General features: G+C 40.4%; 1 protein-coding gene across 5 annotated transcripts in view; it reads right to left on the bottom strand.

Moving 5' to 3' along the window:
- Nucleotides 1-673: 673 nt before the first annotated feature.
- prox1a (prospero homeobox 1a) overlaps nucleotides 674-26,449 on the bottom strand; it is a 131,387-nt gene continuing 105,611 nt past the window's right edge. For 3 of the 5 annotated variants that reach the window (XM_078557055.1, XM_078557054.1, XM_078557057.1), the window contains one exon: nucleotides 674-8,002. In XM_078557055.1, the coding sequence (XP_078413181.1) occupies nucleotides 7,814-8,002 (189 nt within the window). In that variant the 3' untranslated portion in view covers nucleotides 674-7,813. The remainder of the gene's footprint in view (nucleotides 8,003-26,449) is intronic. The other 2 variants (XM_078557056.1, XM_078557058.1) reach the window with 1 other exon arrangement.

The following is a 26,449-nucleotide window of genomic DNA, read 5'->3' as shown; positions in this document are numbered from 1 at the left end:
GGGCTTATCAATGAAGTGTCCAAAAGGTTGTAATGTAAAAACAATAACAATTAGCTTCCATTGACCTCAGGATGTGCCTATCCACACAATTAGACTTTGTGGCCTTAAAGGTACAGACTATCTTAAACATCAATTCACCTCAGAGGCAGAATAATTACATTACATGGCACAAAGCTCCTCCATTTTACCCTGAGCAACGCTGTGGGAGATCTGAAGGTTTCATCAATTGTCCACATCCACTACATATCAATGTCTGGTGCTTCCAGGATAAATAAAGTAATTTTGAAACGCACTGACTGGGATTTCCTGGGAGCAGGCCTCCTCCTTCTCTGCAATTTATGCATTCAAAAAGGTGGTTCCTCCTGCACTTCCAGTGAAGTTGCAGCATTAGAGCAAGAGCAGCTCCAAAGAAATTCCCAGCCTAGACCATTAAAGTTTTTTAAAAGTGGTTATTTATTCCCTGATCATTTTCTCCACATTAACATCCAATTGTACAAATAAGAAAATAAAGGCACAGATAAAGGCTCAGTGGTGCAAGGACATTAATACATCTATTGCTCAAGTTCAGCTTCTGTACGAATTCATTTCATTTGCTCCCTAGGTGTGAATGAAAGCTTCCAATCACAAAAACTAAAAACGTGTGGAAAGCAAACACAAAATAAGTGCAAACGTGTATTTGGAATTATATTTATTCTGCACAAGCTTGCATATATACTGCACATACATTCAGTTTAGAGAAGAATGGAAGGCACACAAGGCAATTGAACTACTGTAGTCTGTAGGTGGTACAAAGCAAAGGTAAAAGTCTGGATACCATACAAAAAAGCTTAAAACACACAAAATAAAATCAGTTATTCAACAAAAGGTTTTATCTTCAAAATTTAGTAGCTGCCAAGCAGAATTTAATAAGGATTGTTTAAGTCAGTTGGCTACTGCACCCCTATAACATGGACAGGGATTATCATTTCATTATATGATCAATTATTACAGTACATCCCTGGTAATACAAAATTGTACACCTTCAAATAAATTAGGATAAATTAAACCAATAAATTATGCAAAGTTTCAGAACAATTGACAACAACAACAAAATTCCACAATCAAAATGGTTTCTAGCTAGAAAAAAATCAAAAACACTGACTAGGTCAGTTTCAATTACTGCACTATTTTCAAATTAACAGGTATTTAATACAAAAAGGAGCATAATGTTATGTACAACATATTGCTAAATAATATAAAGGCAGTGTTTTTGTCACTTTTCTGCAACCATATACATACAAGCGTTTTCATCGCAGGCAGTTCATATCCCACAGTTCTCTATGACAAGATGAGCGTGTTTCATTCAACTTCACATTCTGCAATAGAAGTGCAATACGCAGTAACCATTTCCAAAATAGCCGTCTCCCTTTTCATTCAATTTGAAGGGAGTTCTCAAAAAACAGGTCAACATTAAACTACCACTTAAAAAAAATTATATGTGGTCAGGATTTGGGTAAATTACATAATTTACAAGTGCATGTGCTTTTGCTGTAGCTGTTGATTTCTGTGCCACTGACATCACCACAAGGTCTCAGGATTCATCCATTTACTCATTTATTTACTGGGTAGATGCAATATACATTCTGTAAATATTTTACAAGATACAGAAGTCATAATGAGTAATGAGCGCAGAATTTGTGGATTTTGAATACAACAAACCATGAAGTGAACGTCAAAGAATTTTTATAAATATAATGAGTTCCAAGGGGTAATGAGCTTACATTTGTGGGGAAAACGGCAATAGGTATTTTTCAAAGGAAATTAAATACATACTTTTTGATCAGTATCACATCATGCATTGTATTTCTTGTGATAGCAATATGTTTGGCAACATAAATCGGATGTGAAAGGTGATTAGTTGAAAAATATAAAAGGAGGAAGAAGAAGAGTATGCAAAACAAATTGAGTGAAAAATGGTAATTTAAGGTTAGCATTTCTCGAGGGCTCCCTTTTTAAACTTCTTTGTATTTACCCACATATTTTTCATGCAATTACTTTACAACAGCATGTTTAAAAAATCAAAAATATTAATTCAGAAACTTAAAGCGATTACCAGCTTTTGATATTCTGAGGCACAATCTAACTGCAACAAAATATGTGAGTAAATACCTCATACTATTTAAATACTACAACTCAATGTCTGCCATGTAAATTTTTCACTACTGTGAACATTCTCTGCGACAAATCCTGCAATAGTCATAAATATAAGTGTCGCAGAGGTCACAATAAAACATTCTCTTCACAAAACATATTTTCAGCATGTCTAAAATAGAAAAGTTGTCCATCTAAAGGGAAAAATCAGCTTTCACTTCACACGTAAAACACATCATATGAAATATTGCTTCTATACTACTTTTTATAATCTATGAAAACACAAAATCTGCACCACAGTTACAAAAAATTGGCTTCTACAAGATTTCCCAAACTCGAATGCTGAGCAAACAGTCGAAGAGGAAAAAATAATTTGCTTTATCAAACTGTTCTAAAAATTCTCTTCAAAAATTTTTTCCAGCTGTTTAATTTTTATAAAGATACAATATGTGCATAGCTATTACCATCATGGTAAACTGCAGGAAAAAAAAATCTGGCATTTATTGCAGTGGGTTATGAATAAAAAGGAAAACCTCAAGAATTCCAAAACAAGAAATGTTCAGCCACAGAAGGCACAAGAACAATTGTATATGTGGGAAATTGGTAAATTGAAGGTGTCTGTATCCTTCAAGCTGGTGCATTTAAGGTCTAGGCACAGGATATCACCTCAAGTTTATATGCAATGTTAAATTTCTATTAGCAATAAGAGTACAGAAAATGGGAATTAATTTACAGATATAGCATCCATCATGAGCTCATAATAAACTATATAAATTTCCACTCTAAAACATCTGATCTCCTGCCTCTTGTAGCTGTTACATCATGAATACATAAAGTGTATGCCAGTATAATGACAGAAAACCTTGTGAAGCAATCGAGATAATCTCAGGTTTGTAAGGAAAATGTAGCTGGAGGCACAAAGGCATTATGGCTCTCATAAAAGCATTCCAGTTCAAATAAAATTTCCAGAACATTCTTTATATACTGCACAAAGAGAAATTAGTTTAAATGGAATTACAACTAGACTGTTGAACGCGTCTTTATTAAAATCATATTACAAAACTCTCCTATTAGACCAGCGGTGCAATCATTACAGAATAGAGGTACTGAAATTCTTTAGAATCCAATTGTTTTGATTTTTACAAAATGCCAGGGTATATGATAAACTTTGTAATCGTGTGCACAATTTAATTATTTGACAAATCTTACACACATTATCCTCTAATCTCCAAACAATTAAACAAGGTAGTAGGACCCTTTACTCTGTTTATGATAATCATTGCTCCTCTAATTGAGACCACATTGTAATGTCAGCACAGAACTGTTAGCTTGTATTCTTCAAGGTCAGTCTTATAATAGGACCACCAATACTCATGACTAATTTCATTAGACAAGTTTGATTTCAAATTTCATAGTCACAACATGTCAGTACTAATTGAGACTGAGTGACTGGTACATAATTTTGTCAGGCAGGGCTGAGGAATAGTGTAGAACACAACCAAAATAAAACATTCAGCACTTTGGGGCATACCAAAATTAAAAAGACAGACTTGGTTTAGATGCATAGTGAATACATTGGCACTCCATTGCTATTGTCTGCATTGCCTAAAGTCTGCAGATACTGCAAGTGCTTTATAATAATGACAGGGCATTGCAGGCATTGTGCTGTTAATTTGAAGTCAGCAGGTTTTAAGGCTATGTGCTGACATTAATTGCTTCCCTGCATTTCTATCCATCAACTACACTTACAACTAGTTCAACTGTAGCATTGGGGGTAGTCACATCGTTACAAATCTCACTCTTCATAATTTTTAAATTGTAAATGTAGAAAATATGTAAAATTTTGTATATTCTAGATTTTAAGTGCTCTGATCATCTTCAGGTAACTATTTTTCAGATTGAGTTGAATCATGAAAATACTACATAAAGCAAAAACACTATTTTGTAATTCTCTTGCAGCTTGAATTATTAAGTTGACAGTAGGCCTCTCGATGCCAGTTATTATCTGCTCTACATGATGGTCAATTTAGTATAGAATTCTAATAAAAAACATTTAAACCTTGCATTGGCTCACTGTGTTTCTGCTGTTGTAAAGTTGAAATTTTCTTTTTTGTGACAAATTATAATTTTATAACCTCTTGAGGCTATAAGCAACACTTCTGTGCAAAAGAAACCAAAAATAATGAATTCCACTAATGCTCTAGTGCTACACCATTATCAATATGAATGGTTAATTTACTCTATTGTACCACATTCTCACCTCGGCTTCAAACAAACGTTAAACTTTCACTATATAAATCATAGAGGTTTTGATCCTTATTATTCATCTACTCAAAGTACAGTAGCTTTCCAAACAATACAATCCCTGCCTAATAGGGTTATTAAAAATTACATCAAAATTGGGATTGCTTTTTGTTTTAAAGTTTGAAAATGTATTGTACATTTTTTTCCAAAAATGTTTCATAAAGTGTTGATGTATTTGTACATTCTGTAGGGCACCTAAGTTTGTAATGCTAAAATCCAACATACAAAGGTTCCATAGCCTGAACAGTTTTTGTACCCAGTTACAATTAACTCAGTCTTAATTTATTCAGATTATACTCAAAAGTGAATTCTGCAGTGATGCACGTTTGTCCAATTCTAATCTGGAATACTCAGTGCAGATGTTTACAGTTAAAATACAGTCCTGCAGATGCCATTTAACCAACAGATCCACAAGTTGAAAATAAAATACAGTATTGTTGAACTGCATAATGAATTCATGTATGATTTATGTAAAATAGAGGGAAAAATAACACAGGAATCCTAAATTTAGCATTGTACATCTTGGAGTGGTTTTATTTCAACCCTAAATATAGATCAATGCCAGTGAAAGGATAAGAACAATTATGGATGCATTATAAAGTGACAAGGTCATTTTGCTAAGAAGAGTCAGGTGGTGACCAATTGTGGTTAACAGTTTAGAATGGTCTCAGCCATTCTAACTAACTATACTTCAGTTTAGTATTGTCTAAGGTAGTGGACTAGGAACCTACTGGAATCTTTTCCAATAATACTTATTGAACAAAATTATAATGCAGTATCAGCCTTTCTGCAGCCTGGAAATTGTTGAGTGAATCACTGCTTACAATCAGGAATTTCCAGCTTGCACACCAGAAATTCCTGATGACACAACCCATTTAACATCTAGTTGTGTCGGTTTGATTTCCCAATTAGGCAAAAAGGAATCTGTAACACACCGTAAACCAATAAGTTTGACATGAATTAGTTTTAACTAAGGCAGAAACCAAAACAGACCCATTTTTACCCTCTGGTTACAGGGATCTAGCATTATAACAAGAGATCAGCACAGTTGTCTTTTGTACTAAATGAATCACTGAACTGTGGTGAGCCAGCAAGTTGAAAAATCATTCTATCTAGACACATTACAAAAAGGTGCAATAATTATGCCAATCCTTCTTTAATATAATATCTTAAATTGTGTTTTCGGAAAGTGCACACTTGCATGCTTCTTCATTTCATCAGAAACTGCAATTAAAGGCAGAATGGCTATATTCAAATCCAGTTCTAACAGTTCATAATACCTCAGTATAGTCATTTTAAAATATCTTGTCAATGTGCTGGCCGGTGGATCTGATTGATTCAAAATGTGTGCGATCAAAATGGACTGGTTTAAAGTCAAATAAACTGGCACAGATACAGCTATAGATCACAATGTCATATATAGAAGTTTGCTCTCAGTAGTAATTATGTTGGCAAATAAAATAAATACACTACTATTAAAGGTCACACTCCAATAACAAGTAAATCAGGCTAATGAGGGCATTTGCAGTACGACTGCGTAAATATGTATATATATATTATATATAAATTTTAAAGATTGTACACGGTTCAGCATGTTCTCTTCATCTAGTGACTCAAGACGCTTTCAGCAGTCACTGTCAACATAAAAACCAAATTGCTACAGAAGATAATGGGATGAGGGGGAGAAATCTTGCTGTTTGTGAAGTGGCATCAAATCAGATTTAATACAATAGGTGTCCTTGCAAATGATTTAAAACAGAATGTAATTTCTTTCATGTAGTTGCAGTTAACAAGAAATCAGATTCAATCTGGTCACAGCCTCAAATTCCCTGTGGTGAGCAATTTAGTTTAAAACCGATGCTAACAGTGTGGCATGTTTATGCACATGCGATTTTCCATGTCAATAGAATGTTTGCACACTATGTACAAGCAACCATTTTCACAAATAATCTGTATTCTAATTACAATAATGCACTCAACAGTACTCTTATAATGTTTTGCACTTTAAAGCACATTTGTTTTTTGCATTTGAGTTTTTTTTCTTTTGTACCTGAATGGATTCCCTCTAATTTAAACAATGACAATCTGATGTCTTTTCACGGTTTCAAAAGTGGTAAACTGACACATTCTCATTAATTCAATTCAATTTTCAAGTTCCCTTTCCTTCAGTGATACCATGCAATGCAAACCGTTACATTAGTATTACTTTAAGCAGCAGAGCCAGAAAAAAAGTCTCCAATAAAGTTCACAGCACATTTCTTGGTTTGAAAATCTGTCAGTTTACATGGTACTCAAGAACTGAATATAGTACAATTGTTTCAGTAAATAAAAGTGATATTAATGGAGTACATCAACAACTCCAAAAAATAAATCTCAGCTGTAGGTTCAATGCAAACTGCTGCTAATGAACGCCAGGCTGACTGGACAGCCACACTTTGAATAGAAATACTTAAGAGCTTTGTTATTTTTTATCAGAATTCAGTAAAAACTAACAGCATTTTTTTTCCCATTCTCCCTTGGGGGGTAAAACCAATCTCTGGTGATCTGGAGAGCTATGAACCTTTACAGAATTAATTTGGAATCATTAGAAGTGCACTGAAACCTGATTCTCGATCACTGAGAGGAAGCGGAATTGTTCAGTCTCAGAAAGCCTGTTTTCACATGAAGTAGTCATTTTTGGTGAAAAGGTAATGAATCTTGGCAGAAATAGTTAATTTAAGTAGGAAAGCAAAAGATAATTGTAAGATAGGGATCAGCACAACATGACCGATATTAGCTAAAGACTGAAGAATCAAACATGTCATTTGCAAGGTGGTGGTTATGTAGATTTAGAATGACACTAGGTAAGGTCTGACTATATGGTGCGTTCTAGTCTGGGGGCAAAGATCAATTGGTATCATGCTTGAGATCAAAACAATAGCAGGCTTAGATATTTCTTATAATGATATAGCTGGGTGAAACCTCCTAGTGTGTAGTGTTGTATCCCATGACAGCTACTTTATTGTCCAAATGATGTCATAGTTATTTGCCATTTGCCACAAGTAATCATTAACAAATCCTTCGGTCTGACAGAGCAGATTACTTTAGGTGTAATACCCTACCTTGAAATAAAAAAATAAAGTACACTCTCACACTTCAGTTTTTTCCTTCAGTAAACCAAATCAAATCAAATCTAATCTTCAAAACAGAAGGGTTCAGGTATCAGTTTTTGTGGGTTCAAGGCTGTGGTGAATAATCTTCTTACAAGGTCAAATGTAAAAGGGTAAAACATTAGGGAAAATTAACAAATCAGAGCTGAGAAAAGCAACAATACAAGGATTGGACATCAGAACAGAAGGGGTATATTACATCTGATACATTCAGATGGCTCTCGGCATCTTTACTCATGTAGTAGCTCTTGTAGGCAGTTTGGAGATTTGAAAACCTCCGGGACCTCGCTGTCCAGCTTGCAAATGACCTTGTAGATGGCCTTCTTCCAGGAAGGATCAACGTCTTTGCCTGCAACAATGGCATTGAAAAACTCTCGTAATGTGATCTGAGCCACTTCCAAGAACCTCTCCGGAACCTGCTGATACAGAAGGAGACAATGACATTAGTAGAGTTTTCAATTTCAATTCAAAGTCTCTGATACATTAAAAGGGGAGGGGAGGAAGGCTGAGCTTTCTTCAACCTCCCCGAGGTTCTGCAGCAGCTCTGTGCAGCCAGCCCCTATATATGGCAAAGTTAACAGTTTCCAGTTTATTCCAGGAAGGCTATTTCTAGAAAGATGATCTTTACATTTTATCCTCTTTCATTCCAGCAATCAGACTTATCTACCTCCACACTCGAATGCTCAAATGCATTGTACAAGCTTTCAACATCTTCCATAATTTTGTTTTTGATGCACAGAAGCTCTGTTTCTGCAATTTGCAGATGCAATAGGTCAACAATTTGACTCAATATATAGCAACGAGATAAGAATGTAAAGGCAATTACCTTTAGAAGGCATTTTATTTTAACTCTGTACTTAACTCTACAACCATATTTTTAATATTTACCAGGCATATTTCCCAGATATTTAATTTTAATATTTTGGAATAAATTACGAATTAAGTTAAGGTGACATCTCATTTCATGGAGGTATATAGGGAGAATAAGGACACTTCAGAGAGTACTTATTTTCAAAAGGAATGTAAGATTGAATTCCATTAGCTTTAGTGCATTATATGAACATTAATGTACTTGTGTTCATCATAAAGCCTAGAAATATCGTTTTCCCTATTAAGCTTGATAGCATGAAGTGATGTTTTATCACAAATATTAATGTTTTCATTTAATCTACTTGCAGCATATTGGCCTGGATTTAACAGTATTAGTAACAGTGAAACTGCTGGAGTTCATCTCAGTCCTTCCCTGAATCCAACAGCAATCTTTGTGATCTGTACATGTGCAGCTAAATGCAGAAATTCAGAAGTTGCTGTCAATAATTCTAGGCTTCTCCACCATTGAAGTCCCCACAGACTGTAATCAATTAAGAATCACTAGACTGACAAAAACCTGCACTCTAAAGCAGTAATATCATCAATAAATTGCCCTGAAAAAGTTAGGCCTTGTTAATGAAATTTAATTGAGTTTTTAGTGATCTATTAACTCATAAGTACTGCTGAAGAACCTCTCTAGCCCTGGAAAACTAATTTTACATTTGTGTAATGTCACATTTTTCCATTCCGATAAAAAACAAATTATTAACATTTTTAAAAAAGATTTTCTGATATCTCAGTTTCTTGTGTTTGTCACAAGCATTTATTTTGCTCTCTGTACAATTTAATTAAAAGTGAAGGATAATCAGTACATTTTACTTCCTGGTTTGTTGTCTCTGAGAATGTTCCAATGTGACTGGCTACTTACCTTGCTGTATAACATCACTGTTGCTAGATACTCGGAGATCCCCTAGGCTCGGCGCCAGATTCAAACTAAAGTTGGGAAAGGGGGTATCTAAGCCACTCGAGATTGATAGATCTTTACGGATAGTTTTCATCAAGGTTATACAACATCACATCACCACTGACCACAAAATGCAAGCCATTAAGAGCAGCACACAATCCATGGATAGAAATGCCCTTGAATGATGTTGTACAGTCATTTACTTCAGTTAGTGTTCATGGACTTCTTGGTTGTACATTCAGCAATTGCATCACTCACTCAGACGATATTTCTAACTAATGCAAACTGGTTTGTCAGTTTTGACAGCGGAGTATCAATTTTCTGAAAGACAATGCACATTTTGTCCGGCAACGCGGATCCTCCCCACCAGTTGGGGAACTGGTGGGAACCCCGCGCCGCTCCTGAAGTGGAGGCCTGATGCAATTAAGTGCCCATCAGACAATTAACTAGACAGCGTCGGGCCTCCCATGTGATTAAGGTGGAAACCCCATCCATGAGAGATGCTGGCCAATCAGAGGCCGGCAGCTCTTCATTGCAGGCAGTGCCAATGGGAGCAGTGGTTGCTGCTAATAATGCAATAAGACCCAGCCCTAGTAGACCCAGGATCAAGTAAGTGAGGGTGGGTCAGGGATTTACTTTTCTCCATCCCCATCTCATTCCACCAGGGCTAAAACTCCTATTCATATTTTTGTTACCTCTGGACTGAATTTGTCCTCACAACCCGGTATTGGATGGATAAAAATGGATAGGTGGAACTATCCAAGTGCTTGGAACCATAGATATTAGAATGTTGAACCCAGGATTGTAGGATGTAACATGTTAATTGTAATTTATAGCATCTTGATATGGCTCTTTGTCGATTGCTGATTTGTTGGGATTATGTTGATTAACAAGAAGCATCTAACAGAATTAAACGATTGATACATAGGTATGCACAGATCTATAAATGTAGACAAGATCTCAGTTTGTTCCTTCTGGCATAACTTACTTAATATTGTTTAGCAAATATATGTTATTTAAATATAGAGTGTAATGAATTGGATTACCAAGGTGCTGTTTTAGGGCTGAATAAGATGGCTGGGGGATGGGTGGGTGGGGGGCTGGTGGTGGGTGGGCATTGGTAGTGGCAGATGGCTCACCACCCCCCGAAAACAAAGTCAGCCAACATGCTCCACACCAACCATGCAGCCCCGCAGCCATAACGCACTGCATAGCGACTAAACAAGGGCTAAGTGGGACTTCCGCCCACACTGGGAAGAAGTCATGCTCTCTGGAGCTGCTGGCCAATCGTATTGGCCGGCAGCTCTATCAGTCCCAGCAGTGCCAAGAGTGATTCAGTGACAGCTGCCAAGACTGCAGGAGAAGAAGGAAGAAGGTCCATCGATCCCTGGAGAAGGTAAGTCTGGGATCTTGGGCAGGGAGGGTTTGGGTAGGTCATGGAGGGGGGCAGGGTGGGGAGAGGGGGTGGGTTTAAGGCTATGGGTGGGTAGGAAGGAAGGGAGGGTTAAATCTTAGGGGGGCAGCCCCTGAAGAGTGACACCCCCCCTTCCTTTCACCCTTTCGAAGAAGTATTTTTTAAAATACTGCCCAGGCCAAACATTTTAATTCATGGGCAGTGTATTATCAGGATCAATTGGCTTGATAACAAGCATGATTGACCCTTGATTACTTATTTGAATATAGTGGGTGGGCTGCCAAATTGGCGGTGGGGTGGGGGCGATGTTGGGGGTGGGTGGGAAGGTGGTGGGGTGGGCATCTGCCCTATTTTACATGTAGCCCCTGCCCAAAACATACCCAGCAGGGGCACGTAAAATACAGCCCTTTGAGTGGGAGGACATAGGGCATAAATGCAAATTCTCATTTAGAAAATTTCCAATCTTTATTGGGTTATAAAGCAATGTTGAATGACAGTCAGGTACTTTCTAATATGCAAGAAGGGAAATATTTGGTGACACAGTTGCCAAGGTTGATTCTTACACATCTAAGGTAGTGTAACTCTACCATGGACAGAAAACCTGGTAAAAAACATTGCTTCACCCGCTCAAATTGTAACAGTGTGTGCTACCGGGGAGAGTTACCTACAGATCCCATAGTATTAGAAAAGAGAAACAGAGGCTGGGCTTTCAGCTTGCACATTTGCTAGCCCGTGATTTTCCCCCCTTTTGATTTTAATGGAGAGATAGACTGTGGACTGGTCCTCTTCCGACTCCTCTCCACCATTGTTCAGCTGGGTGGGACTGCACTCGTTGGTTCCATTCTTAACCACCAAATCCTAGCTGGAGAATCGCCATCAATGGCTTCTCTTCTCATTCCCACACAGTCATCTGTGGTGTCCTCCAAGGATCTATCCTTGTGCCATATCCTATTTCTCATCTACATGCTGCCCCTCAAAGGCATCATCCGAAAACATGACAGTTTCCATAGGTCTGCTAGCAACCTCTCCATCATGGGCAAAAAGTTTAGATCGGTGGGCACGCGTGCGCTCGACCCGCTCAAGCGTAAAATGATGCGCGTTGACGTCGGGTGAGTATCCCGACGTCAATGAGCAGTCGCGTGATATTTCATTTGGTGGGCGTGCCAGAGTCAGCAGCGCGCCCGCCAACAATTAAAAGGCCTATAAATGAATAGAATTTTTTGCTGCCTGTCCAACCTTACAGCTGGCGGGCAGGCGAAAAGGCCAAGCAACTTTTTAAGAAACCTCGTCCATGGGCGGGATAAGGTTTCCTAAAACAAATAAAAACAAAATAAAAAATTTGAAATTAAATTAATAACATGTCCCTGCTCATGTGACAGGGACATGTTCTATTAATTATTTATTTCTTTATTAATTTTTCTGAAAATGCTTCACCTCCCTGCGGCAGCTCTGTGCCTCAGGGAGATTATGAAGCGCGCACTTGCGCAGATGCACAAAGGTCATGCTCACCCCACCCACCCTCCTCCCCCCGCCCCCCGCCCGCACAGGCAGTGCTGAGCACTGCCACTCACGTTTCACACTGGGCGGGCCAATTAAGGCCCATGAAATCGCCTTCTGGCCTTGCTCGCGGTTGGCTTCCCGGCCGCCCCCGCCGAGCCCGTCCGACAAGGGTGAAATTCTGCCCCATCTCTCTTGGCCCCTCTGCTGTCTCCAAATTGTCAGACTGCTTGTCCAATATCCAATATTAGAGCACAAATTTCCTTCATTTAAATGTTGGGAAGACTGAACCCCTTGTCTTCAGCCTCTGCGACAAACTCTGCTCACTTGCTGCCACTCCATCCCTCTCAACTACCTGAGGCTGAACCAGACTGCTCACAACCTCGGGGTCAAATATGACCCCGAGATGAGCTTCCAATCACAGATTCACACTGTTACTATTTTCACCTCCGTTACATTGCCCAAATTCACTCCTGTCTGAGCTCTTTTGCTGCTGATCCTCATCTATGCCTTTCTTATTTCCAAACCTGACTGTTCTAATGCACTTTTGGCTGGTCTCCCACACTCTATCCTCTGTAAACGAGGTTATCCAAAATTCTGCTGCCTGTGGTCTAACCTACAGTAAACTCCTTTCACCCCTGCCCTCGTTGTTCTACCCTGGTCCTTGGTTAAACACTTTGATTTTAAAATTCTCATCCTTCTTTTCAAATTCCTCGATGGCTTGACCCCTCCCTAGCACTGTAATCTCTTCCAGACCCACAACATTCCGAGAATTGTGCGCTCCTCTAATTCCAGCCTCCCAGATGTTGGTGGCCATGCTTTAAGCTGCCTAGGCCCCAAGCTCTGGAACTCCCCCACTAAACCTTTTCATTGCCCCTTCCTCCTCCAAGGCACTTCATTTTTTCGGTTATCTGCCTTAATATCTCATGTTGTTCAGTGTCACATTTTATTTTATAATGCCTCTATAAAGCACCTTGGGACGCTTTATTACATTAAAGGTGCTATATAAATACAATTCATTGTTGTTCTTGCTAGTTAGCAAGTGAACTAAAAATCCCAGCCATAATCTCCATTATTTTAAACTTCTGCTTGTTCCTTCAACTCTTTACAGAACAATATATACTTGTGCAAAATAAAAACAGAATTACCTGGAAAAACTCAGCAAGTCTGGCAGCATCGGCGGAGAAGAAATCAGTCAACGTTTCGAGCCCTCATGGCCCTTCAGCAGGGCCATGAGGGCTCGAAACGTTGACTGATTTCTTCTCCGCCAATGCTGCCAGACTTGCTGAGTTTTTCCAGGTAATTCTGTTTTTATTTTGTTTTGGATTTCCAGCATCCGCAGTAGCTTTTAGCTTTTTGTTTTAATATATACTTGTGTGTGGCCTGATGAAAGAGGGGATTTCTTACAAATACAAGATTTCCCTGAATTAGACAGTGACAAAGGTAAACTTTCCCTCCTCATTCTCCTCAACCTGTCTGGATCCTCTTTCACAATTGACCACACCATTCTCCTCCAACGCGTCTCTACTGTCACCCAGCTGGGTGGGATGGCTCTTATGTGGTTCCAATTTTATCTAATTACAGCCAGAGAATCTCTTGCAATGGCTTCTCTTCATGCTCCTGCACCATTGCTTCTGGTGTCCCCCAAGGATCTATGCTTGGCCCCCTCTTAATAATCATCTACATGTTGCCCCTTCATGAAATCATCTGAAGGCACAGTGTTAGTTTTCACATGTATGCTGATGACACCCAGCTCTACTTCACCACCACCTCTCTCGATTTCTTCAGTGTTGCTGAATTGTCTGACTGCTTGTCCGACATCCAGTGGTGGATGAGTAGAAATTTACTCCAATTAAATATTGGGAAGACTGAAGCCATTGGTTTTGGTACTTGCTCCAAACTCCATTTCCAAGCTACCAACTCAATTCCCCTTCCTGCCAATAACCTGAGATTATTCTACCCTCTGTAAATTTGAGGTTATATAAAACTGTTGCCCTTATCTTAACTTGCAGCAAATCCCATTCCCCTGTCACCCTTTACTCGCTGATTTACATTGGCTCCTGGTCAAGCAATGTTTTGACTTTAAAATTCTCATCCTTGGGCACAAATTTTCGCTCAGCAGGCAGGCGCGTGCCTGACCCACTCGAGCATGAAATGACACGCGTTGACGTCGGCCGAGTGTGTCCGCCGACAATTAAAAGGCCTGTTAAGGCCATTAAGTAATCAATTAAATTAAAATTTTCGCTGCCTGTCCAACCTAATGGGCAGGCGAAAAGGCCAAGCGGCCTTTGTGTTTTTTTGGAAATCTCACCCACCGGCAGGATGAGGTTTCCAAAAGAAAATAAAAACTTTAATTTTTCATTAATAACATGTCCCTGCTCATGTGACAGAGTCACATGAAGGGACATGTTTTATTAGATTTTTTATTTCCTTTATTTTTTTTTATATCTCTTCATCTCCCTGAGGAAACGCCGTGCCTCAGCGAGATTATGCAGCGCTCACTCACGCGGATGCGTGAAGTTCGCCCTCGGCCCGCTCGCACTCCCCCCACTCCCCACCCACCGCCAGGCACAGGCAGTGATCAGCGCTGCCGCTCGTGTTTCACGCTGGGTGGGCCTGAATTGGCCCGCCAGCGTGAAGTTGCAGTGCGGTACCCATTACGCGAGGTGGTCAGCTTCCCAATCGCCCCCGCTGAGCCTGCCCGCCAAGAGAAAAATTCTGCCCCTTGTTTTCAAATCTCTCCGTTGCCTTACCCCTCCCTACCTCTGTAATCTCCTCCTATCCGACAACCCTCTGAGATATCTGAGCTCCTCTAATTACGGCTCTTACGCATTTCAAATTATAATAACTTCACCATTGGTGACTGTACCCTCAGTTTCCTAGGACCCAAGCTCTGGAATTCTCTTCCTACACCTTTCCACTTCTCTACTTTGCTTTCCTCCTTTAAGACACTCATTAGAACCTACCTCTTTGACCAAGCTTTTGGTCATCTGCCCTAATGTCTCCTAATGTGGCTTGGTGTCATACTTAATTTTATAATGCTGCTTGGGATGTTTCATTATGTTAAAGACATTATAGCCTCAATTTTTTACTCATCGGGCGCGTGCGATCAGCAGACCCAGGAATGGACGGGAAACCTGTCCCTGACTGCGATTGGCCTCCAACCGCGATTTCATGCTTGCTGGCCAATAAACGGCCAGCCAGCATGAAACGCGCCTTGAGAAAGGCTCAGCACTGCCAGTGGTGGCGGGAAGAGGGCAGGCGCTAACGTCACCGCAGGTACTGGTGAGTGAGCTCCCTGAAGGCAGACAGATGCCTCAGGGAGCTGCAGACCGCCATAGAATAAACAAAACAACAAAATGTGTCCATGCAGCACAGTCAAGCACCTGAAAGAATACCTCATTAAAAAAAAGTGCCCAGATATCTCTTTTTATTTTATTTTCCCACGGAGATTTCGTCCCGCTCTGGATCGAGGTTTGAGCAAAAATGTAAAGGCCGCCTGGCCGACTGGCCTGTCCGCCAACCGTAAAAGTGGACGGGCCACTAAAAATTGCTTTTAATTGTTTTCTTAATGGGTTTAATTGTCCACTTAACTGTTGGCGGGTGCACTTCTGACTGTCGCGCACACCTGCCAAGCGAGGTGCCACGCAAGTGCGCGACGACATCAGGACGCTCGCCCGACGTCATCTTGCGCTATTTTATGGCCGGATGGGTCAGGCGCGCCCCTGCCCGTGGGACATAAAATTCTGGCCTATAAAACTACAAGTTGCTGTTAATTAAACCCTGACAGCTATTTACAAATGAGGCTGATGTTCTGGGAGGGAAAAACAATGCTCATCAAGGAACACATCGTTTTGTGGAGTAACTCTGAGTATGTCCCAGTTTACTTAACCAAAATATCCTAAGAACATAAGAAGTAGGAGCAGGAATAGATGGCTGATCTTCTACCTCAACTCCACCTTCCCACACTATCCCCATCTTCCTTAATTCCCAGTCTACTGATCTCTGACTTGAATATACTCCATGACTGAACATCCATAGGTCCCTGGGGTACAGAATGATCAAGGTTCGCAAATCTTTGAGTAAAGGAATTTCTCCTCATCTCAGTCCTAAATGGCCACCTTTTTATTCTGAGACCGTGACCTCTAGATCCAGACTCCCCAGCCAGGGGAAACATTCTACCAGCATCCACTCTATCAAGGCCCTTAAGAATTTTACATGTTTCAATGAGATCACCTCTCATTCTTCTAAATTCCAGGGCCAGTTTAAGGTTTTTGAAGCATCTCCTTTTGCTTTCGGAAAATGCTGGCGTTTCCATTTTTGAAATACTTATTAGAATGCCAAATAATTTGAAGTGAAACCCTAAAGGAAGGTGTCAGAGATATATGCTGAAAACAAGCTTGAAGAGAAGAACGCTTAATGAGAGGATCCAAGAACAAGCTTGAGAGAGAAGTTACAGGAATTGATCATGATGAGAAAATTGAATAGTATGAGCATGTTATTTACGAGTTATAAGAAACATTGTTAGGGCTGTTACAGTTGGGAAAGGTTAATGTCAATAGGCCTGACAGGGAAAGTTAACGGATGAGCTAATGACATGGGTGTTGGTAACATCAGGAGCTGATACAGTCCTAAAAACAAAAAACTACTGCGGATGCTGGAAATCCAAAACAAAAACAAAATTACCTGGAAAAACTCAGCAGGTCTGGCAGCATCGGTGGAGAAGAAAAGAGTCGACGTTTCGAGTCCACACGACCCTTCAACAGAACTTGAAGGGTCGTGTGGACCCGAAACGTCGACTCTTTTCTTCTCCACTGATGCTGATACAGTCCACCTGTGCAAGGAATGGCTAGAATAAGACAGAAAGCTAAAAATAAAAAGAAAAGAAAGGAGACTGATCGAGTTGGTTCCATTTTAGGTTAATTCCACTTCAGCAACATGGTGTGTTCCCTGACTTTCTAGTCAACTCAATTCAATCCACATCATTAGCAATATCAAGTGAATTTAAAACTGCCAAAATAATTTTAATAACATTTCTAAAATTAAACTTAAAGCAAAACTAATGATGCATTTGTCCCAAAATTAAGGAAGAAAAATGCCACTGATTACAAATCTGTGATGGCCATATTCAGCATTTCTAAGTCAGTAATAGTTATACATACAGTGTCCCAAATCTGGCTGCCCAAATATGGAGTTGTCCAAATATGGACATTTTTAGAATGTGCCATGCGTCAATTTTAATTGAGTGAAATAAAAAGAAACACCTTGGAAAATTTGGCTCAGCACTACATTGGCATGGTGTGGCACTGGAGTAGTTACCTGCTTCGCCGTTTGCGTGCCGGTCTATTCCCATGCTCCGCCCGACCCATGACCCCACCTGGCATGGCTTGGCCCAAGCCGCCCACTACCCAAACCACCGACCCAAAATCCGGGAAGATCCGAAATCTGGCACGGCCTCGGTCCTGAGGTTGCCATTTTTGAGACACTGTACCGTACTACATGTGGCCATATCATCATAGAATATTTTGGTCTCATGGAGATTCTATTACAACTGATAACAGTCGGTACATTGGGGGAAAATTCTCAGTGATGTCAGCAGAATTACTCAGCAACCTGTGCATTGGTCAACTTCCCATTTAAAATTACATCTAACTTATGTTAACAACTCAATGTGTGACATAAGCAGGATTCACGATAATAAGTTAGGGGTGAGTCCTTATCAACAAACAAGTCAAGTAAAAGATCAAAGTCCAGTTTACAAGATACCAAGCTTAATTATGAAGTCAAGGAGATAGAACATATATTGCTTTGTTGCACATGCATATCCTTTATATACACAATAATATTTTAGAAACAAAAGGCTACATGTTAGTCCTCGTCTTCCCTTCTAACCCAATCAATATTGCTACAGATATAATTTGTGGCACCAATAGCTTTTAGTGTCATGCAAAGTACATTTTTGAATCCTTTTTCGTTGCAGCAGAAGATTTCTATGCTTTGTTACCACTGAGGAGCTGGAACAAAGTTGGCTTTAATATGGGCTGTGTGTTTTACCACTTTTCACCAGTGCTCCTGGTAGGTGTCTCTACAACAGCTTTCTGTAAATTTAATATCATTTGCACTGTCAGAAACTGCTACTAATTAGCAGCATCTGCCCGATAGAGTTCTAGCCCAGCCATGCTCTTGGTTTTGGTTCTGTTTTGGTACTGGAAATATGATCAAACTCCAAGTTTCCTACGTGGTGTTGGGTAAAGTATTTTGCAGGAATCAACCACATGATCGTAAATATCTATTTGTAATCAGTTTGAACACACAAAGATTCAGTTTTAGTTCCAAGAATGCAACAAATTTGGTTTAAAATTCTCGAGTGCTATTTTTAAGACATTGGTTAATGTGCTCATGTAAAATTACTCTGTGTACTATTATAATTACATTCCAATCTGTTTGAAATAAATGGGTAGTAAATAGGAATTTTAAAAAAGCCTGTGTTAAAAGAGCATTCACTTAAATTTCAATTGTGCTGAGAGAGGTTTCTCAAAGTTTACTTTGTTCTTCATGTCTAAGATGTCAAGGTTAAAAGGTGCAAATGCTAAGACCTATAAAAAAAGTCTTTCAGTCACCAAAGGGTTAATGCCATGCCCTTACCCTTTCCAAATTACAATTAGAAGCAGGAAATATCTAGAGATCAGCTATATACTCAGCAGATAAGCATTTAAGTTTAATCTGTTCTTCAATTTTTAAGAATAAAGGCAGTAAAGGTTGTCTAAAATATTTATGAGGAAGTCATCCCAGGAACAATCTACATTTGATTTACTGTGCAGCAGTACGGTCACAGTGGATTAGACGTACAAAACCTCTAACAAAAGAACAACAGCTGATGCATGTGATGTTAGGAGGTGACTGAACAGTTAAAGCATGCTGCTGGCTGCAGGCAAGCAGTCAGCAGATGTAGACAAAAGGCAGTGACAAGAATAACCCTCTCTCCAAGGCGAGGAGTTGAGAATCCAAAATACCAATAACCCTTTTCTCCTTGCCCTCCCTCCTGTTATCTTCTTATAATAGTAAGTGCACGATTCCCTTTTACAGTCAAAAAATGAGACAGTACCGCTGCAGCATTTACTAACCATTGAAGCAATTAAATGACAGAAATTGAACTTTTTGGGAAACTAGATACCTTAAGAGACCTACTGGGTGTGATTAATTTGCCTTTTTGAAATGTTTCGCAAATCAGTTTTTGCGAAATAGCAAAACCCAGGCTCTTGTCTCTTTCACCTTTGTAAAATTCTCCCCTCTGGTACAAGTGACATCGGTTCACTTGCGAGTGTTTTGTGAAGGCAGGCAAACGAGCACGGTTTCAGTGACCGCTAACCTTGGTATGTACTGACACTTATGATGAGTATCCGCAGGACACAGAAGGCAGGCAGGCTGCTATGTCAGGCTTTTATTGTGTGCTGCCGAATCTAGGGACAGTCAGAAGATCAAACAAATGACCCCTGAAGGCAAAGCAACTCAGAAATGAGGTGATTCTATGGCACAAAGTGACTACATTTACATTGTGCAAACTACGCGCTCTTTTGTCCTGACAAGCTCACAGCGACTTGATTGACTGCTGCCACCTGATGCTGAAGAGGTGGAGTGTGTTATTATGTTCTTAAGTTCTAGGAATTGCTGATTCTAATAAAGGAACCTGGATGACTCTTATTTGTCATCAGTACTTTATTCTGCAGACATTCCAATTGTTATTTTGCTTGGGGAATGTGTGTAAATGCATGTCCCCCCGGTTAGGAACAAGGCACAACACAAGAGGGGGCAAAAAAAACAGCAGGAGGCAAATAGTCAAAGTACTTCACCGAACATTCATTCACCCTTGCATGCACATGACTTCTCTGAACAAACTCTCCGTTCCCTGCTGTTTGTTAAGCAAATATTGATCAAGGAGAGTTGCATCTCCTGATAGCAGTGACATAAGCTGGGGACTTGTTCTGCTCTGCAGAGTCAATTCCGCGTCTAAAGAACTAAAGACATTTTACCTATCTTGCATAGTTTTAATTGTGGATGGTTAGTGCAACTACAACATTATGTCAAATATTTCTGTAGACTGAGAGGCTTATTACTAAAAAAGCATGCATTTGGAAAAATGAATTTTAATATTAAGAAAATAGTCATAAATTTAAAACCAATGTTGTTGAGAAATAGCTTAAAAAAAGTATCAAGTGGATAAGCAAGGCTTATTTGGGAGGACTAGAAGAGGTTTTCAATGAAATGAAGAAACATGACCTACGGTTCTCTTATTTTCAACATTTTCAAGTAGAATCGGTGGGGGGGACAGAGCATAGTATTTCCAGGTTTAAAAATCTCCCTCATTAGTCAGTAGATTAAACACGCAGGTCTTGATCCCTTGAGTAGGCTAACAGCTTGGTCTGACCACTTTACATATAATAATCAATTCTTAATACCTCTTGGTAGAAGGTGATCCCGTTAGGTAAGAAACAGACACATACATATCGCTAATCGTAGCTCTGAGTGAAAATATTCTTGTTTGGTCAGCTGTTTAAAAAACACTGAGAAACCCTCGTAGCCTCAATTGGAGACGCAGACAGAAACCCAGCTAAGAGTTCAACAAAGAAACTGTATTAAAATATAAAAAAAGAGATTATTAGACTAATTGGTGATGAGTGAATAAGATTACTTACCTAATTTGGAAAAAGGCAATTCAGAGCAGTTAAGATGAGGTTAGTGGGATAAACAGGTGCTAAGAGAAAAGGCTCCTTCCTACAGAACTTAATGCCTTCCCACTAAGGTACTTAAACAGTCAGATTTATGGCATGGTATGAGCCTGTAAACTTTAGAATAACACGTGCTTAATGTGATTTTCTACTTTGATACTGTACGTGGCAATGCTATTATAATACAGGTTTAAGTGAACTGTCAAAGATCCTGACCAGCAGACTACATCCCAATTCTTTCTGAGACACAAGCATGATCTAAGTGGTTATATGTACGGCATGTCATAAGATTTAAGGAAATTACATGATGCAGGGTACATTGATCATAGTGTCAGTTTGCTATAAATACTATTTTCTCATTAGTCAAATATCCATTCAGAGAGTCAGATTTTCAATGCAGGTTACGAATTACAGCAGTATTGTCAAGTTACTTCACATCAATAGATTTTGAGCTGTTCTGTGAGCTCCTGCTTCTAAATTAGCACATGCAGCACTTAAACCCTGAAAACCCACCACTTCTTGGAGGGTCTTGCTCCTGCTGGGGCTGTGAAGAGTATTACACCCTCCAACTCCAACATCATACTTCAATTTTAGGGCTGCTTTTATGATCAGAATGATATGAATGCAGAACAAATATGCATATTGAATAGCGTGGAACAGGGCATAAGGGTTCAGTGCATTACTCAAAATATTTCATCCCAGCATTTTCATGGATCATTGCACCACCACAATATCAACCTCAGTGAACCTTATGGCTAGGCTGACAGCACTTCTGCCCACTTCTGTCTTCATACATGCTTTGACAAGCAAGCTCCTAAAGTCATTTATAGGTAAATTTAAGATAGGCTTTTATAATCCTATTCACATAAAACATTGGGGCAGGATAGAGAACAGCTGGGGATGGGGAAGATGCAACACTTCTGCTTAGTACAGAGCTGTTGTTCCACAGCATCTCACTCTGCTTTGAAACAGGTCATAGATCCTGAAATAAAACATGAATTTTTAAATGAACCAAATGATTATAGAATTGTATTCACCAACATAAATCATAGATTAACAATGTAAACATCAGGTTTCATTGGAAATAATTTGATCCAGTAAATGGTTCAAATGATAGCACACTTGCAACTTTTTCTGTTATTTAGCAAGGAACGCTTGTCAGATATTAACTTCTTCCACAGTGATTTTACTCAACCAGCCTTCTGCCCCACTTCAATTTATTTAAAGCCCTGTCTTGAATTCAATAATTTAATTTTTAGCAGTGAACATGATAAATGCCACAATCCTAAGGTATTAAGTGCAGCTATATTTTATGCAATTGTAAACAACCAGAACAGAAATAAATAGAAAATGGATTAAAACTACCACTACCAAGCTTTATTTATCCAAAAGGTTGTATTTCCAAAGCAAATGACAGGATTATATTGGCATTCCACAAAACTGGGATTTCATTTCTTTATACATGATTATGTGCCTTGACAGACAATCCTATTGTAAGATCTCTAAATAAAACTTTGATCAAATCTTTGCTGCACAAGTTCATGCTCAACACAATATTTAACACAGAATCTACTGCCTAGCCATCCTGAGATGTCATCTCATAATGCAGGATTTGAGGTTCAACTTTAAATTGTAACCATCACCCTAATAAATTCATCCATTCATCTACCATTGAAGATGAGGACTCCATCAGTGCCAAACCAGGACATGCTACCCCTGCAAATTATACAAATAAAAAACTTTACTCCGACCTCCAGATGAAACTATGACATGGAATTTGAACTGTAAGTAATGATTCACTCTAGCTGAATCCCACAAAGCAATTGAGCCAAGCACATGCCATGAGTTGGGCAATAATGAACAAAATGTGTATGTATACAGAAAGTACAAGGAATCAATGGCTCCTCAAATTTTTACTAACACAATGTGGAAATGTAGCTTTCCAAATGGGCTAAACCTAGTTTGAATGTATTAATCCTCGATTTCTATTCAGTAATATTTCTTTTTAGGACATGTTATGAAGTCAAGAGAGTCAATTGATGATCTGAATACCAGGCTTCCAAATGTTTCCTAATGTTTACTTTCAGGGCCTGCTCAAGAGTGCCTTGAGACAACTTCTCCTGTGATATTTCATTCCACTCTGTTGGGAACCTATTTAGAGCCTCATCACAGTAATGGGACTGAGATCAGGAAACTAGAAGCTGGTTTTAACTTCTGTGACACATGCAGTATCACTGTACAAAATATTTTTATTTGAATTTTAAGATGTATTGGGTTTGAAATTGGATGGCCTCGTTTATTTTCCAGTGCCAGGTTAGTGAGGATGACAGTATTTTCCTGCCTTATGCCTCCTCTCAACTTGAGGGACACCTTCACCCTGCTATCTGGCATGATGAGCAAGCTGCAGATAGTGTACCCACTCATTTACACAACATAGCATAGGGGTGAGAAGGCCCCATGCTGATGTCTGCACTTCCAAGCTGCCTGTGACCTCTACGTTCAGCAGGAGGGGCCAGCAGCATTCTTTGCAGACCACATAGCCATGCTAAAATAGCCTATTATCCTTAAAGGCAGGTTGTACATTAAAAATGTTGGTTAGGCCACAGCTAGAATTTTGTGTACAGTTCTGGTCACCACATTACAGGAAGGACATAATTGCTGCCAGGGCCTGAAATTTAAAGCTATGAGGAAGGATTAGATAGGCTAGGGTTGTTCTCCTTAGAACAGAGGAGCCTGACGGGTGACCTAATTGAGGTGTACAAAATTATGAGGGGTAGACAGTAAAGACTTGTTTCCCCTAGGTGAGGGGTCAATTACCAGGGGGTATAGATTTAAGATGATTAGTTGAAGGGTTAGAGGCCACATGAGGGAAAACGTTTTCACCCAGAATTCACTGTCTAAATCGGTGGTTGTGGCGAGGCTGAAATGCTCAACTCATTTAAAAGGTACTTGGATCTGCGCTGTAACCTGCAAGGCTATGGACCAGGTGCTAGAAAGTGGGATTAAAATGAGGCTAGTTTCTTTTTCATCTTTTTCTGGCTGGCACAGACATGATGGGCTAAATGGCCTCTTTTTGCACCGTAACTTTTCTATGGCTCTATGCTGCACTGGGGGCATTAGTGGTGCAAGTGGGCAGGAGGAGAGATGCCATGGATCCACAGGGGATCAGAAAGTCCTCAGGAGCCACCCTCTGAAAAGAGAGCGAGTAGATGGGCAGGAAGATCAAAACTCCCAGAGTCTGAACCCAAGGACCGGGCAGCAGTGGCAAAAGAAGTCTAATGACCTCATGCGGGTGGTCAATGTATCTTCACATCTTCTGCCCACCACAACACCAATTTCTCACGCTGTTCAATGCTCCTCATCATTCACCCGCAAGGGTGCGGCATCCCTAGCACTCAGGACTCATGTCTACCATCCAGATACACCCATCAAAGCTGCCAACCTCACTCCCACCTCTCACTGACTCCGCATACCTCCAGCTATTCAGCTATGTCAGGCATATCAACCAGAGTCCTACGTAATTGCTGACATTCTTCCTCTTCCCAGGAGGAAGTGGGACACAACAGAAGGGAGCAGAGCAGAACCAGCAGGGGACAGACACCTGCACCTCTTGAACCCTACAGAAGAGATGGCTCTCTGTATGGGGCTAGTTGCAATGGGGCCCACGGTAATCAAAATCATTGAGAACATTGAAGAATGTTCCTGCTTTATGCCCCTTCTCAACTTGCAGCACATCCTCATCCAGCTCTCCGACATGATGAGCAAGCTGCTGATGGTGTCACCATGGACCTTTTGCTTTCCACTCTAACCCCTTCTGTCACACCAATCTTGCCCTTCTGAGTTCCTGCTTTCAGACACCCAAGAACTACCACCCACTCAGCCACAACACACCCAGGTGGATGGAAGAGAGCAACAGCATAGCACTAATGAACAAATCCCATTACTTGGTTTCACACTCTCAGCCATCAGCTCAGAGGCTGATGATACACGTCCCTTGGAGGCAAGTATATAGCTGGGATCAGCACACAGTCAGTCATCCAGGTACGTGGCCTGCAGCCAGACCGGGGCAAAGCATGATTATTTGCCAACTCAGCAGAAGACAAGGTGGCAGAAGAACGTGGCTGCAAAGGACCGAGATGGAGCAGTATACAGGGCATGCACATCGAGATGTTGCCCTGCCAGATAACCTCCTGCCACTGTTAAGGAGCATGAAGGATTCCAGGAATGGCCCTCTCTGCAGCCTCTACTCTACCTCCGCCATGCTCCAGACTCAGATGCTCCCATACCTGTTTCAGCCTTTGTGTGGACAGGTCACTTATTCCTCTGCCTATTTTACCACATGATCGTAGCTAGATATCTTCAACAATGGCTTCTCGTCCCACCCTTTAGGCCATCTGTTTTCTCACCTATATGCTGCCATTGTTGACATGGACTCAGCTTCTTCCACGTTGACACCAATGGCACCCAGCTCTATATTTCCCCCACTTTTTGTGACCTCTCCACTGGCTGTGTTGCCAGACAACTTGTTAAACACATAAGGGGAGAAAATTGTTAGCACAGCATTGTTCTTTGATACGATCTACCAGTCATTGGGACGTAGGGCCTATGCCGGTGTGATGCCAGGTACATAGGTTGTTCATAATGGTCAGAGTACGGATTGTACTCAATCAGCCTGCGCTCGCAAAACTTAAAACATAGGGTGGAATCTTCTTGTCCTGCCAGCAGTGGGAAGCTTGGCGGGCGGGGGAATTTAATTTGGCTTAAGGCCAAAAATCAGTTTCCCGATGGTGGGATGAACTCTAACAATTGTGTTCTAGGGATTTTAAAGGCGGGTTAAAGGTGGGCTGAGCTGCCCGACAAACAATGTTGGGAAGCCCTTTTGCATATGTTAGCATGTCATGCATGCTCACTAAAAGGCCAGCTCACTAGAATTAAGTTCACCCTCCAAATTAAGATCTGCACCAGCAAGAAATTAGAGTGTTCACTTTTACATGTGCACATAAGTGGTGTGCACCTGGTGAGGTAGGCTTCTTCTATGATTAATGGTGAATTGCCGCTGCACTATCCCCTTTGGGGAGCATCAGTAAATGCCAGTCCATGCTTGAGACCAGGTGATGGTAGTGCAAGTTGCATGGAGGATGATCAAGGAAGGGAGGAAGAAGGGAGGAAGGATTAGAGGGGAAAGGTGGAGCAGTGGCCGGGCAAAGGTGGAAGGGAAAAAGCAGGCTGTCCGGGTGCCCTTTAAATATAATGTTTGGACTTTCGACCCCATGGGGTAATGGTAGGGATAGTGACTTCCTGCCTGCCCCTGCCATGGAAGTGGCAAGCTCCTTGTGGGAGTGGCAAGCTCCTTGCGGATGCATATTTGATGAGCTGAATAGTGCAAGATCACGTGTGGTCAGCCATCCCGCCTCCTAGCAGAAATCACTCCCACCAAACCTAGACTCCAGAAGAG

Source organism: Cetorhinus maximus, chromosome 14 (assembly GCF_964194155.1).
Source record: "Cetorhinus maximus chromosome 14, sCetMax3.hap1.1, whole genome shotgun sequence".
NCBI classification, from domain to species: Eukaryota; Metazoa; Chordata; class Chondrichthyes; order Lamniformes; family Cetorhinidae; genus Cetorhinus; species Cetorhinus maximus.
Note: the sequence above shows the minus strand (reverse complement) of the source record. Positions and strands in the feature narration are given on the sequence as shown.